Here is a 15,873-nt window from a genome sequence, read left to right as displayed (position 1 = left end):
AGGGCAGGTGGGCACAGGGGTGCTCTAGAACAAAGGGAAATCCTGCCAGGGGTTACATCTATATACAAAAAATAACCCCCCCACACCTGACGCTTGCTCCTCGAGTTAATATTTCTTTGTGCCTAAGAGAATCGAAGTATAAAAATAGAGCATCTTTGTAAAATAAAATATGGGGAGTGGCAGGGTGCTGGGAGGGCACAGTCCTATGTACAGCCTGGGGCAATGGGTGTGTTTGGAGGGCAGGACACACTGCAACGTGCAGCATGGGACAGTGGTGGGCACAGGGCGTGCAAGTGACACACAGTCCTAGGTACAGAATGGGGCAGCAGAGTGGATCTGTGTGCGGGGAGGCAGACGGCACGGCCCTACATACAGCATGGGGCAGCAGCCTGGGTCTCTGGGCGGGGAGGGCAGACGGCCCGGCCCTCCGCACAGCAGGGGTCAGCAGCACTAGACAAAGCGCAGGGCCCTACGTGTGGGGCCGCGGGGTGCGGGTGCGCTTCGTCCGGCGCGTCGGGGAGGAGGACCCCACAAACTCAAACTGCTTCTGCCGCTCGGCGTTGTTGGGGAAGGGCAGCTGGCCGCGGTAGAGGCGCTTGATGAAGTGAGCCTCCCGCTGGTTCTGGCGGCTCTTGGTGGCTTTCCGAGGGCGGCCCTTGCGCGTGAAGGCCATGTACCAGCCCTCATGGCGGGCATTCTGGAAGGCTGTGTAGTTGTTCTCCAGAACAATCTCAGTGAAGATGCAGTCTTTGCTCTTGCCATTGGGCTGGAGGGAAGGAAGGGGGAGAGAGTGGGTTAATCCAGCAGGGAAAGGGTTAAGTGTTGTTAGGATGGGTCTCATCCTGGGCCACTGGTGTTGCCATTGGACTTCGGAGGGAGCAGAATCAAGGCCTGGGAGGATCTAGTGCCAATGGAGGGTGCCGGGTTGCCAGACCTCATGGAAGCTGGGCAGGCTTCCCAGGCTCTTGCCAGGCAGGGAACCCCACCACTCAGGGGTAGGAAGGGAGTCCCGTCTCTCTGTCCCATTTAGTCCTTGGCTGCTGTTCTGGGGCTCCCAGCAAGGGGGCTGTATAATGCTAATCGGGGGGTGGGAACTGGATCAAGACTCGCCAGATTGATAGAATCATAGGGCTGGCAGGGACCTTGAGAGGTCATCCAGTCCAGCCCCCTCTCTGAGGCAGGACCAAGCAAACCTAGACCATCCCTCTGACCTGCTGTTAAAAGCCTCCAATGACAGGGATTCCACAACCTCCCTTGGTAGTTCCAGAGCTTAACTACCCTTGGGTTAGAAAGTTTTTCCTAATATCTAACCTAAATCTCCCCTGCTGCAGATTAAGCCCATTGCTTCTTGTCCCACCTTCCCTGGCTGTGACTCACTTTTCCAATGAGCTTCCCTCTCTTGCTCATGCAGATGTATTTCTCGCTCTCGGCTCCCTTGATGCGCACACGGCTCCCAAAGGTGTCCGTCTCCACAATCAGCTTTGCTGCAAGGATGAGAGAAAGAGAGAGAGGGAGAAAACCAAACCAAACCAAACTCCTTCCACCGATGCTAGAGTGAGTGCCGTCCAGTCTGCGTGTCCGGGGGTCAGTGTGCGCACTCAGGCCCATGCAGAGATCCAGAAGAGCATAGGGAGTGCATTAAAAACAAATGCCCAAACAGCACACACAGACCGTGCTACCAGCGGTTACATTATCTCGGCTCTAGGGGACAGACAACCCAGTGGTTAGGACACCTGGCTAGTACTTCCCTGCTATACCACAAACTCCCCAGGTGACCTTGGGCAAGATACACAGGGCACATCTGCACTTGGATGTAGGATTCCCAGCTCAAGAAGAGGGACCCAATCGTGTGTGCTAACAATAAAGTGTAGCTGCTAACTGCCCTGAGTATGCACTCCTCCCAAACAACAGGCATGTGGGCTGGGGTGGCTAGCTGCTCATGCTTCTGCTGTTACGCTCTGTTTTTAGCACGTCTGCTCCATCAGAGCTAGTGTGCATAGGTCTCCTCGAGCTGGAGATTAGTGTTGAAGTGTAGGCACACCCTCACTCTCTGTGTGCCTCAGGTCCCCATTGTACCAGGGGGATAACAGCAGTGCCCAGCCTCAGAGGGGGGCTGTGGGGACACATCTCATTGAATTGTCCCAGTACCTGGTGCTTTCCGCCCTGCAGGTAACAGGACCATGATACAGAAATCGGAGTTAGACAGTAACCCAGCAGGAAAGCTGCCAGAGGGGATGGCTGGAGTGTCCAAGCCTCTGGTTTGTAGTTCTGTTCTTACGTCTCTAGCAATCCACTGCCCCTTTCATCTGAGAAGCAAAGGGAAGCACATACCTAGCACAGATAACTTGCCCACTTACCTCAAGGATCTATGAGGACAGGGCGAAAGCCAGGGCTGCTGCTTTGATCAAATCAGGAAATAAAGGCGGCATCTATTTACAAACAGCAGCACAGTCTAGTAGCTAAGATAGGTTTCAGAGCAGCAGCCGTGTTAGTCTGTATCCGCAGAGAGAACAGGAGGACTTGTGGCACCTTAGAGACTAACCCATTTATTTGAGCATGAGCTTTCCTGAGCTACAGCTCACTTCATCGGTTGCATGTAGCTCACGAAAGCTCATGCTCAAATAAATGGGTTAGTCTCTAAGGTGCCACAAGTCCTCCTTTTCTTGTAGCTAAGATATTGGCTTAGGAGTTGGGGACATAGGGTCAACTCCTGGCCCAAGTGCGTGTCTGCAGGCGATTAACTTCTTTCTCTGTTTCCCCTCCCACCCATTGTGTGTGACAGTGTAAGCTGTTAGGGGCAAGGCCAGAAGTAATAGTAATTATATTACAATTAAGTAATTCTGCCTCTGTCCGGGGTAACAATGAACAAACCCTTCACGTGGGCAGGTGATGAAAAATGGCCACTGCCAGTATTCAGTGTCATCTAAACACACAGGGAATAAAAGGTTAAAACTGCACAAAGCATGGGACTAGGCACAGTATTAATACCATTGCATACTGTGTGTGTTTTGCTGTGTTAGACTTTTGACCAGTCAGTCAAGGGTTAATTGTCTGAGCGTCCATTCCACATTCTTTAATTAGAACACCTGGGGTCTGATGTGTTCCTATTGACTCCAACCCTCTGTGAACAGACAGAAATACCTACATCGTTGCAACCAAGGATCTAGCCTGCACCTGTGTTTAATTAACTATAGCCTACATCTGTGTTTGTTTAATTAATCTGGAGAAAGATCTAGAAAGTGTAAGGCAGGAGTACCTGGCAGCTGGTGAGTTGAGCTATTTTAATGTCTAAGCTGTTTAGAATAGCCTTTCTGTTTTTAATAGAAATTAAGTATTTTTATTAAGAAAATTCAGGGGCATCTTTGGGATTCTTTCACACGTGACAATTCCTAAAGCCTAATGCCAGAGCAATGGGGAACAGCAGATTCCAGTAGCAAAATAGCCTGTGAGCAAGTGTAACTTACTGCAGGAGGGCTTCGGCTTCTGCAAAATATAATGCTGTTCTAGGCTGAAATTCAGCCCTGTGCAGAGGACCAGAATAATGCCTATGTACCACTTAGTAGCAGTATCACTGTTGTGCTTAGAAGCCCTAGTCATGGAGCAGGACCCCATTGTGCCAGGCGCGGTACAAGGACTAACTCTAGCAAGGTGAGACTCTCAGCTTTCATTTAAAAAAAAAAAAAGAAGAATTCTAGCCCTCCTGGCTGTAGGGAAAAGCTTGAAAACATGACCTGTGTGTATCCTAAAGGCTCAGAAACCAGGTGGCAAATAACAAGAACCCCAAATATAGTAATTAACACCCCCCACCTCATGATTTTTAGAGGGCCCGAGAAACACCACCCTCCAAAATTTGGAATGCTTTTTAATTTTTGAACCCTTTGGGGGTGACTATTGACAAATGCTTGAGGGGTGGGCACCCTGCACTTAAGCCCTCGAAAAGGGGCTTAAGTTGGACTCGAGTGGTGCATAGTTTCTGGGTTAGGCCCTCTGCGGAGGAGTGAATTTCAGCCTGAGAAAACCTCAGACTATTGTCCCTAGCCATAAAAACTCAGTTGTGCTGCTTGCCTTTGCAGGTGCCTTTTTCTCTGGGTATCTGTGGCAGGGTTACAGTGATGTGAACTGTACACTTAGAGAGACACAGTACAGTGCACATGGCCCAGTTAGTGATAAAACAACTAGATCTCTCAGGTTTTGGGACCCGCTGGTTTTATATTCAGGCTCCTTGGCTTTCATCCCCCTTCCCAGGTAAAATCCACATGGGCAGAACAACCCATGTCCACAAATAAATTCAGACTGGAAATTAGCAGGTTTCTAATCAGAGGAGTGAGGTTCTGGACCAGCCCCCCAACAGGAGTAGTCAGGGCCAGGAACCTAACTGGGATGGAGCTTGGTACATTTATGAATCGGATTATACGATGGAATGGCATGTGATGACCCACAAAGTCCCTTCCTGTCCTATGCCCCTATGACCAATACACTATTTGTTCCAATTACTGATGGGCCCCTAACTCAAATCCCCCCTCCGAACACCCCTGCCCTTACGAGGGGTCAAAATCCCAATCTAAATGTTTGCGCCATTAGCCAGTCTCTGGTTACAATCCCTAAGGAAAAGCCTCTATCCACACTTGGATGAGTAACAGAATCTAATTCTAACGCAGTAAAACGTTATGCCTGCCTCCGACCACTAGACTGTCTGTTACAGCTGGTAAATCAAGCAAATTAGGAAAGCCATAGTTTTGCTTGGATGATAGGGAGTTATGAACTGGATCATGCTCTCAGTTACATGGATGAAACTCCCTTGACTTAAGTGGGGTTGGCTCCAGGTATAAAGACCACAATCCAGCTCCCAGGGGAGCTAATGGGCCACTGGCTTTAACGGGAGTTGGACTGATTCCTAAGCAAGTGCAGAAACTGGCACATGGAGCGTAAGATCCATCGGAAGCTCACACCAAGGTTTCTTTGCAAATTCTCTTATCTGCTGCATTCAGGATGTTTATGAGACCATTTCAATCAAATGGAACAATTAAGTTTTTAGCACCTCTCCTTGATTTGGCTGCAGCTGTCCTGCCACCAGCTTTTTGATCAAGCCTTATTGTCGTGCTTAACTGATCTTGAACAGTTCTTCAATAAACCGAAGAATTCCCCCCTCTGGGATAAGTTTTAATCATTATGCTTTGGAATGTTCTTTTTATCTGTTGGCTTTTGAAAAACCATCCTTTGAAAACCATTAATATCTCTATCAATCCTTAAAATAATTTAAAAAACCCCAAAACAAATGGACCTCCTCGGTACTTTTTGTAACACTTTAAATCTTCATTTCATGTCCAGAACAAACTGTAACCATCCTATTTTGTATTCTAACAGACTATCAATATGGTCAGATTCCTGCTCCCACTGAAGTGGAAGGGAGCAGGACCTAGGTGGATTTTAAATCCAGTTAAAGCTTTTCTCTTTGATTTAACCTGGTAGTTGAAGACAATGTATTAATCTTCCAGTTGCCTGCATGTGCATAACTGAAGTCTAAACAAGATCTCAGAGCCATGACTTTCAGATCAGATTTAGGTTTAACCCCCAAATAACCTGATCAGAATATAAATTGAACAAGAGTTGCATGTAACTTCTCCCGAGGAGAATCTGGGACTATTGTCCCTAAAGTAGTGCTGGATTGTTACCATAACAAGTCATTGTACGTTTGAAGCATCACAGTCTCTGGTGATAGTCAGGACTTTGCCTTTACAAGTTTACATTTCCCTTTGTGGAAATATCTCAACAATCCATACATTTTGCTGGATTCTCACATGAGGGATGGAATCCTCAAGTCAAAGGGACTTTTGAATACAATGGGGTCAAGATTTCACCCAGAGATTCAGTCCCAAACATGCTAGGGATGGACTGGAGTGGCTTTAGCAAGCCTGTTTTGTGTATTAGACCAGAATACCTTTTAAAATGCTGGCCACAGGTTCCTGGATATTCTCAATTGCCAGGAAGTCGTCTTTCGGTTTCTAATACATACCAGTGTTCAGCTGGTTGCATTGCAAGTGAAGCTGTGGCTATGAAACTGGAAGGCCTCCTGGTCTCTGTCTCTTCCTTGGGGACATATACGAAAGCAACCCTTGTGACCCTTCTTAGCCCATACCAGGGATGCTAGTTATCTGTCTCAGTCAAGTGTCTCAAAGCGCTCCACAGGGACGGAGGCAGTACCATTATCCCCGTTTTACAGACAGAGAAGCTGAGGCATGGAGCAGGGTTGTGGCACAGTGATTCACTGGCAATGGTGGGAACAAAACCTGGGAGTCATGACTTAGGCATCCCTGTTCTAGACATGAGGTCTCATTCCCTCCCCGAACTGGGAACAGTCCTAATACCCAGCCCAACCCAACCTGCTCTAAGCATTAAATCCCACTCCCTTCCTTGAGCTGGTGGTAATAGACCCCAGGTGTATAGACCCCATTGTGATCGCACCTAGGAGCCCCAGATCTGGGTCACAGCCCCGTTGCCTAGGTGCCGCACAGAGACAGAACAAAGAGATGGTCCCTGCCCCAAGGAGCTCACAATCTAACCCAAGCAGTGTGACTCATCCCTGCGTTGGCACTGGCCTCTCTGACCAGGTTCCAGATGTAGAATCTCTGCAGGGCCGACAACCATTTCCAGATGTGGCTGATACAGCCACATGATAATCGCTTAGAATTAAAGTGCATTCCCTACCAGCCAGCCTCTTTCCATCACAGATGGCTGAGATCTGGCCATGTGCTCTGGTGGGATGGGGGCATCTCCAACTTCTTACCGAATTTGTTGCCATCCTCTGCTGTGGCGGTGATCCTTTTGCCGTTCACCTGGACATGCTTGCCACTGGTCCGGCTGTAGAGCTGGTACTCCCTGATCTGCCTTCGGCTCAGCTGGTCTGTCATGGCGCCCTGGTCCCTCACGTACTGGTTAAAATTAGGAGACGGTTGATTCTCCCCCTTTGTTTACAAAGGGAAAAATAAAATCAATTTGTTTTGGACAGCCCCACAGACATGGCGAGGATATGGAGTCGGGAGCCATCACTGGGCCATCCTGGGCAGGAGAGCTCACGCAGGGTGGTGGGATGGGGTCTGGGACCCTGAGGAGTATGCCAAGGAGGTGGCTGGGATATAGTCAGGAACCAACAAAGGGACATCCTGGTCAGGAGACCACATAGATGACAGGGGATGGGAGTTTGGTACTCTGGAGAGGAGGTCACATACATGATGGAACCTAGCTTGAAATTAAAGGCACTCCAGGCCGGAGTCCCCATGCAGTTTCATAGCATTCCATGCAAACTTGTGTATGCGTTTTAGATTCCAGGACAGCCTGAGGGGCAGAGATTGGATACAGAGCCTTTCACCTCTGGTTTGGCTCCATTCCAAATAGACAGTGACCCAAAGCCATTGCCGCCTAATGGCTGTTAGCTGACCTACGTGAGAGGAGTCTGAGTCCAGTGCCCATAACACCGGCCACCGCAGATGGAACTAGCTGGCAGGCTAAACAGAGGACTGAATGGGGCTTGGAAACCCAGTTCCCCGCAGACTAGTAGAGGTGCTAGATCAAGGGGTGAGAGGCTGCATGGGCGGGTGGATCAAGGGGTGAGAGGCTGGGTGTGTGTAAAAGCTTGCACTGCTGCTTTTCTGCGGTACACAGGTGGCTACCTTTTAAGAAGAGTTAATCTCGTGCTTTTCTCTAGCAACATACCTCCCTAACCAAGACCCACCCGCATCTCCTGGAAACTCGGAGACCCGTCCTGTTGAGAAACAATTCCCCTTGTTTCTCTTATTTCTTTGTTACTTGGGATCATTATGAGTCATGGGCTCCTGTGCCCTGTCACCCACAAAGTCCTACTCCTCCGGGACAGCGAAATTGATTGCTAAAGGGAAGATGGTTCTCTCTCTGTGTCTATAGAAATATATCCATCCATCCACTATAACCCTCCCTCTACTGGTTTGGCAGTCTCTCCATATGTTATATGTAATATTACTCTCTATCAGATATAAATTGCTTATCAAATATAACCTTCTATCTTCCATATATAACCATCATCCATTTATCCAGTATAATACTCTTATATAAACCTTCCATCTACCATAAATAACCATCATCCATAGGTCCACTATAACACTCTATTTATTTATTTACTTGTATTATTGGAGCACATAGGAACCCTAGTCTTGGAGCAGGACCCCATTGTGCTAGGTGCTGTACAAACATTGAACAAAAAGACAATCCCTGCCCTACAGAGCTTCCAATCTAAGTCTCTATCTATTCCGTGCCCATCGTCCTGGCATCCGGCCACCTTGTGAATGTGATTCTTCAAACCCAGGACTTGTTAGCGCAGCTCGGGAGAAAGTAGAACAGATGAAGTAGTACAGGTGTCTCCCTCCCCCCGCCTCTCATTGTCGTTAGTAACAACAGAACAAGAGCAAAATACAGACCATAGGAAAGAAGCCAAATTCTTCCCAAAGAATGAGTGCCCTGCGCCCCCATGACTGTGATCATAAAATAAAGGATTGGGTTGTCCTGTCCCTGCTGTATTGCCAGGGGCCCTGACAGCAAAGACGCGGGAGTAATGTGTATTCGAGGGTCTTCCTGGAAGATTATGCCCACGCAAACTGCAGGCGTATGTCACAGAGAACGCCAGCTACTTCCGCAACCTCACTGTGCTATCAGCACACACAGCCTGCTGCTGCATGTCTCACACATTTCTCTGGGTGCCTCAGGACCCTTGCTGGGAGCCAGGCTCATCCTCAGCATTGACAAATACTAGAAAACGGGGCTGCAAATCAGCGAGTGGCAAGTCAGTGGTAGCGCTCAGAGTCTATGGCCAGCACTTCCGATCCACGCTGGCCAAACCTGCATCAGAGGGGCCCGCTGATGCACGGGCATCATCACTGTTGCTGACAGGTGCCAACACTCACACCAGACGCGAAGGGCAAACCAGAACTTCACTGCTGGCCTAGGCTCCGGATCCCCAGCCCAGCCCAACCCAGCGCCTCTCGGCGGCCCCCCCCCCCGGATCCCCAGCGCCTCTCGGCCGCCCTCCGGATCCCCAAGCAGATGTTATATCCGAGTCTCAGAGAGCGAAGCACCAGTTCTCTTACTGCCCATTGTTTGAGCCACTGATGACCTAGGGTCTTAGAGTTTAAGGCCAGAAGAGACCACGAGATTATCTAGTTTGACGTCCTGTATATCACAGGCCACCAGCACCTGCACACTAAACCCAACAACTGAAACGCAACCCAAGTATGACAGCCCACAGGAGACTAGACTGTGATGTGCCACAGGCAGAGAACAGGAGGGACTGAGATGCACCAGTGTCCGAGGCAGGGAAATGGTTAAGTGAGAGAGACCAGATAACCCTGACAAGGGACCCGCATCCACATGCTGCGGAGGAAGGCAGATGCCCCTGCCCGAGGTCACTGCCAATCTTCCTTCCGAACCCCACATCTGGCGATCAGTGAGCATGTGAGTAAGAACCAGGCAGCCAAGCACCTGGGAGAGAGAATGCTCGGTGCCACCTCAGAGCCCTAGTCCTCCCTGTCCAGTGTCCCACCTCCAGCTGTGGCCATCCCTGATGCTACAGAGGAAGGAGATTAACAACCCCCCCCCCCCCCCAGAAAGCATTGGGGGGGGCATCCCTTCCTGACCCCTGAGGCAGCTGGCTGAAACCCTGAAGCACGAGCTTTTAGGACATACGACATAAACCGTAAGTGAGCCCCAGGTCCCTGAGTCCTGCCCCCACCATGGTAAGCAATCCTGTCATACAATCGTGCACAAGAACCACCGGCTGGGAGGGACAGAAATACTAAAGAACATCAAGGCTTCAAAACCCAGGCGAACAACAAAACATACACCACCTTGAGCAAGCCAGGCCCTCCCTCATGTGTAGGGGGAGGGGGCTCTTTCTTGGCCAGCCCCTTCAAATCACAGTGTGGTAAAATAGCTAAACAGTAACCCCTTTCTCCCCCACGCCCCCCTTCGGCTTCCACCCTTTGCTGCCAGCCATGAAACAGGCTGAGCGGAACTGAGAACTGAATGTGGTTCCTAATACACAGTGGCTCACCAGTAGCAAATGGGAGGTTACTCTTGGGAAGGTCGTTCTACTCTTTGACTCAGCTAAGGATGGGCCGAATCCTGCTCTGGTTCATGTAAATGAACTCAAGTGTTGAACCCGCAGTGAGGGCTCAGAGCTGGAAGCTCCATGTATGTGTGAGGAGCAACTAGACATTGTGTTACTGAATCAGCAACACAGTGCATCTTCTATAACCATAACACAGAGGGCATGACTACAACCACGTAGGGCTCTGAGACTTCATTTCACTGGGGTTTGGGAGAACGTTTCCCTTTGCTTTCAATCTGGGTGAAGTTCCCTGCCCCAAATTTTGCTTTCAGCGTCAGGACCACAAAGCTCGACATGAAACTTGGGTCCAAACCATTGGTCTCCTGTTAAAATAACAGGAGGCTGGCTGCTAGTTTCAAACAGGATCAACTCAATGCCATACACCGGCCCAAGTTTGCTCCAAACCAGGCCTGAACTGCCTTGAAAGTTTCCTAAACTTTAGCAAACATGACAATAAACTAAATTTTTCTATCAATGCAGGAAACCAGAGAAGACTGATGTGTTTGTGGATCTACGTACAAACATTATGTGCTGCTCTGGCTACAATTCTCCTAACATGCATGTGTGTCAAAGCACATTGACCAAATTCCCCCCTCTCCTCCTCAAAGATACACTAAAAGGAGAGGGCCACATTCTGCTCCCCACTGGCCAGGAGCTACTATAGATTCTGATGTGAGAGCAGAATCTAGAGCTCAGCCTTTCAGACTTACACTGGCATAACTCCATTAACTTCAGTGGCATTACTTCTGATTTACACCAGTGTAACTGACAGCAGAATCAGCCTGGAGTGGTTCAGCGCACTGCGAAAGGCTGCTAAATAAAGTGTGTATTGTACCCAAGCAGGCTTTGTGACTTATGTTAATGCCCTAGCAGAAACACACGCTCCTCAACAGAAGAGTTATTGTATGGTAAATACCAGCTAATTACTACAGACATGCTGGTTGACTACAATGCTGATAATCCTCAATCCCTATGACGATACAGAGCTATCACGGAGCAGTTAAACTTCAATCAATGTCTTTAACTATGCATTTTATTGGTATGAGAAGGCTTCATTTAATCTCTATGCAAGTGGAGTAGGAAGCCCTGTTTTTTAAGAGCTAAGACTGAGATTTTTCAAAGCTCCTTAAGAGATTTGGACATGCAATTCGGGTGGTCAAATTTTTTAAATTTAAACTTTTTTGGCCGGGGGGACAGATGGAGTGGGGGAGACAAGGAATAGCTTTTTGACCAAAATACAAATGTTTGTTAGTTTGGTCAAAATGACTGAGTTTTTCATTTTAAAACATGGAAACTGGAAAATATTCTTTTGTAAAAATATTCAGTTTTTGGTAAAAAAATGTTTAGAATATCTTTTTTTTTCTTTTGTTTTTGGTTGCAGCATAAATAGAGTTTTCAAAACCTGAACTTCTTACCAACAGCAGAAAAAATTTACCAACGCTGCTCATCGAAAGCTGGAAAAATTCTTTTGTTGTTGTTGGAAAACCCAAAATATTTCTGAGAAAATTAGGAAAAAAATGTTGAAAGACTTGGATTTTTGAAACAGCTGTCGTCCAAATCTCTTAGCCATCTTTAAAAATCTCAGCTAGAATGTAGATCTTTAGCTTGTGCATGACACATAGGTAAATCCATCCTCAGCTGTGTAAAGTTTCTCCATTGCCTTCAGGGGAACACCAGTGATTTACCCCAGTTGACTTCAGAGGGGCCAGGATTTCACCCAGCTATTACCATAGCAGAACTGAGATCTTAAATGCCTATTGCTACCCTGTTCCCACTGAGCATTTTGCCATTGACTTCAGGTGAAGCAGGATCAGGCCCTGTCTATGGACCACTTTAATCTGCCCCATATTTCTCTGGGAATCTGAGTGCTGGTCAGAGATTATCTACAGCACCAACTTCAGCTCATCTGAACCTTCACGGAGCAGTAACATGGGCCACTGGATTGGCTCAGAACTTCTTGCTGTGAAAGGAAAGGCAGCAGTGGGGTTCTGGGTTGTGACCAGGTCTCCCACAGTACTACACATAATAAATAATAATAAAAACTGGTAACTTAAACACAGATTGGATCTCCCTGTATTAATAGCTTCTGCACAGTAGGGTGTTTCATATACCTACTGGTGACATTATTACCAGATTTTTCAGACAGGCTCAGAACGCACCATCAGGCCCAGGTTTTCCAAAAAGCTCAGCATCCCTTCAGGCACCTAAATAGGTGGTTAGATTTTCCAGAGGACTCAGTATGTCTCGTGCTTAGCAGTTTTGCAAATCTGGCCATAAGTGGGAGCTATCCTCTATTATTTTATATTATGGTCACACTTTCTAGCAAGGTTCTAGTTATAAATAGTTAATAAAGGGTTAATAGATGCTTTAATAAATGGTTTTTTCAGAGTCCAACAGGATGACGGGTTGCTTGTAAGCCATGGTTATAACCATCTACAACATCTTCTACTGGTGTGCTTATAAACCTGAGCAGCCTACAGCACTGATACCTGGCACCATGCTCGTAACAGCTATTAATCATGTATTAATCCTTTAAGGGTCAATTCAGAAATTGTTTATAAAGTGTGACACTTATATTTATGGTGAGGCACTAAAGGCAGGACATTCACAATAGACTTGATTGTACAACGCTATCTCATACTTGCGCACTGTTAGACACGCAGCCCCCCGATGATCAAGAGTGCTTGTGCGAGTGCTCACCAGCATAAACGAGGGTGGCCCGACGAGCCCTATGTAGGATGAGAGCAAGAGAGTCTAAGAAGTGACTAGTGATTTTGGGTGCCTCCATTTTTCGGTGCGCAATGTGAGACACTTTAAAGGGCCCTGATTTTCAGACGGTGGGTGCTCAGCACTGTCTGGTAATCAGGAGCCTTTAAGGTTTCCCAAGCAGGGCACCTCGAGTCACTTCTGAAGAGTTTGGTGTTGCACGTCGGTGATCAGGTGAATGGTCTAGTCCTGCCCAGGCTCTGAGCACTCACAGATACTGTACGCTTCTATGGGGATCCCAGGCACTCAGCACCTCGCAGGACCAGACACTCTGGCAAAGAGGGCAATTGTCTCCTTTTGACTCAGACTGGCTTCTGGAGCAGGGCTCTCTCCCCCCACCCCCTGCTCCCTGCCTCAATTCAGCTGGGTCTCAACTCAACTGAGCTCAATGGGAACCCTTCCTAGCCCTGCAGCTGTCTGTCCCCTCCATCAGGACTCATAGCATCATGCTGGACCTGTGAACCCTGACAATGGGGGACTTGTGCGTTCCTCTGGGGGAGGCATGAATGCAGGAGGAGCTGATAAGCCGGGTAGAAATCCCCTTTCCATGAGTTCCTGGAGCTGCTCCTTTTAGTTCATCCAAAAGCCTCTTGCCTTTTTTTTTTTTTGGCTCTGCTTCATTCTCCCCTTGAGTGATCTTTCCCACCTTTTCCTTCAGCATTCAGCAGCCTCCGCTCATTTCAGATCACAGGGCAAAACCTCTCTCTCTCTCTCTTCTCCCCCCCCCCCCACCTCCCTCACAAAAGAGGACAGAGAGGGTCTAGCAAAGATCACAGCAAACATTATCTATGTGGAATCTTCACAGGTCTTTAGTGTGGCCGCTGGGGGGGATCGACCCCTTGCTGCTGCCAAAGGAACTGTTGATCAGCCGTCCCAGAGACAGCTGCTCATCACGCAGGAGCTCAAGCATGGCTCTGGCCTTTGCCAGCTTGCCCCCCCCCCCCCCGCCTGCTGTACACCCTCAGTGGGAGCAAGGCAAGCAGTTCAAGGGAAAGCTCCGCACCACCTTTCACAGCACCATCAAATGAGTCCCCCGCCTCCAAGGGGGCAATAAAACCAGGCCCAACACCAGTGTGCTAATTTCTGTTCCGTAACAGGCTGCATCTCTGAGCCTTTCTGTGTGTGCATGTGTTGGGGGGGTGGGGAAGGGTCTAGGGTCTCGCTTCTGGCAAGGCTTTGGGGTTGTTTCTGTCCCCATCAAAGGCACCTCCGTTCCCCTCTTGTTTTCAAAGGCATTTACCTTAAAAAGGTCCGGAGTGCATGTTATAAGGAATCCAAGGCTGGCCTGTTAAAACGGTTTTGAGTCTAGCTGAGAGGGTGCTGGTATGGAACAGTGCATTTTAATAGCCCTGGCTTTTATTGAGATCACAAAAAGGGACGCTGCATCTTTAAAAGGAATGGGGGTCGAGGGGTGTTAAACCCCAAGCCACAGCAAGCTGCTCTGACTTTGGATTTCAAACCAACGGGCCTGATTCTGCTCTCACTCATGCTGGTGTAAATCAGGAGTAACTCCACTGACGTGATTGGGACAGATCCCCAGCTGGTGTAAATTGGGATAGCTCCACTGAAGTCAGTGCTGATTTACACCAGCTGCAGATCTGGCCTGATGGAGTCACACTGGTATAAAACTGGTGTGAGAGGAGACTCAGGTCCCAAAATCTCAACTTGGTATATTTCTGGAATCGAGCATTTCCCCTCAATGAGCAGTAGTCTAACAAAATATACTGGGTTGCTATACAGCACAATGTTCCCGTTCTCTAGGGGCGAAGGCCCAATCCTGTGAGCAGTTACACACAGGAGCAGTCCCGCTGACCTTAATTGTCTATTACACCTACTCCTAGATAGACACAATTTCATTTTTGAAACAATTAAAATAATTAGTGTTACCTCCATGATTATCCAGTCCTACAATTGGTCCTGAACCTTCAAACATGCACATACAGAAGTAATTTTACTCACATGAGTAGTGCCATTGAGTAAGATACTGAGTTACTCCTGAGCGATGCTGGTCTGAGATTAAAATCTACCCCTAGGTTTACTCATACGAGTAAAGTTACCCATGTGCATAGGTATTTGCAGGAGAGAGCTCCTTAAGTTTTAAAACTGTGCTATGTTTAATAACTTTAATAATAATAATCCAGTATTGCCAGCATTAGCAAAACAGAATGCACAGGTAACATTTTGATTTTGGTTAAGAGTACAACATTAGCCAATTTATTTTCAAGCACCAAACACAAACCAATACATGCCACCTTTAGGATTAAAGCCACGCACCACAGGGAAATAAAAGCAATTACTCTAGTTTCCAAAAGAGCTTTGGGCACTTTGGGTTTGAATGCTATTGCAGCCCTGTGTCTTTAAACACTTCGGTTTTGTTGCAAAGAAAGAACTCCACAAGTAAATCTAAAAAACCGTACCCTGACTTTTTGCATTTTGAGGGGGGGTTGGTTAGTAAAACAGACAGTGTGTTGCATACGTACCTGGGTTTGACAGGAGAGCATTAAGAGCTGGAAACATCTGTATTTGGAAACAAAAAAGAGAGAGAGAAAAAAATACACAGGGTTTTGTTTGGGGGTTATTCTGTCTACTACTAATACACTATTGATTAAACCTTGTTGCAAATAATTGGAACAAAACTAGCTGGGAGGAAAGAAAAAAAGCGCTTACATGGAAAGGTTTTGGAGGCTGACGTACTGCTGCATGTCGCTTGCCAAAAGGGAAAAAAAGAGATAAATACATAAAATGAACTATATCAGCTCTGAGCTGAGCGCTCTCAAAATCTCCCAAAGCTGCAAAGATCTCTTAAAGCTGGCACATTCCTGGGGGTGAAGCTAAGGAGCGGTGTCCCCTCCTTTTTAGTCTAAACCCCCCAGTAACAGCAGGAAAGGAGGTGTCAGAAAAAAACACCCCCACTTCTTGCACCTTTAAGACCACATGCGATCATAAAGTGCCCGGAACAAAAATTGATACAGTGC

At 47.8% G+C, this 15,873-nt stretch overlaps 1 protein-coding gene across 1 annotated transcript; it reads right to left on the bottom strand.

Annotated features, from left to right (window-relative positions):
• Positions 1 to 469: 469 nt before the first annotated feature.
• Positions 470 to 15,600, bottom strand: FGF17 (fibroblast growth factor 17). Its single transcript, XM_073324748.1, has 5 exons — positions 15,566 to 15,600; positions 15,379 to 15,415; positions 6,785 to 6,929; positions 1,378 to 1,484; positions 470 to 766 (listed from the first exon to the last, which is right to left on the bottom strand). Exons 1-5 carry the CDS (start codon positions 15,598 to 15,600, stop codon positions 470 to 472), a joined length of 621 nt encoding a protein of 206 aa, XP_073180849.1.
• Positions 15,601 to 15,873: the final 273 nt, after the last annotated feature.

This window comes from Lepidochelys kempii, chromosome 26, assembly GCF_965140285.1.
Source record: "Lepidochelys kempii isolate rLepKem1 chromosome 26, rLepKem1.hap1, whole genome shotgun sequence".
Lineage (NCBI taxonomy): Eukaryota > Metazoa > Chordata > Testudines > Cheloniidae > Lepidochelys > Lepidochelys kempii.
Note: the sequence above shows the minus strand (reverse complement) of the source record. Positions and strands in the feature narration are given on the sequence as shown.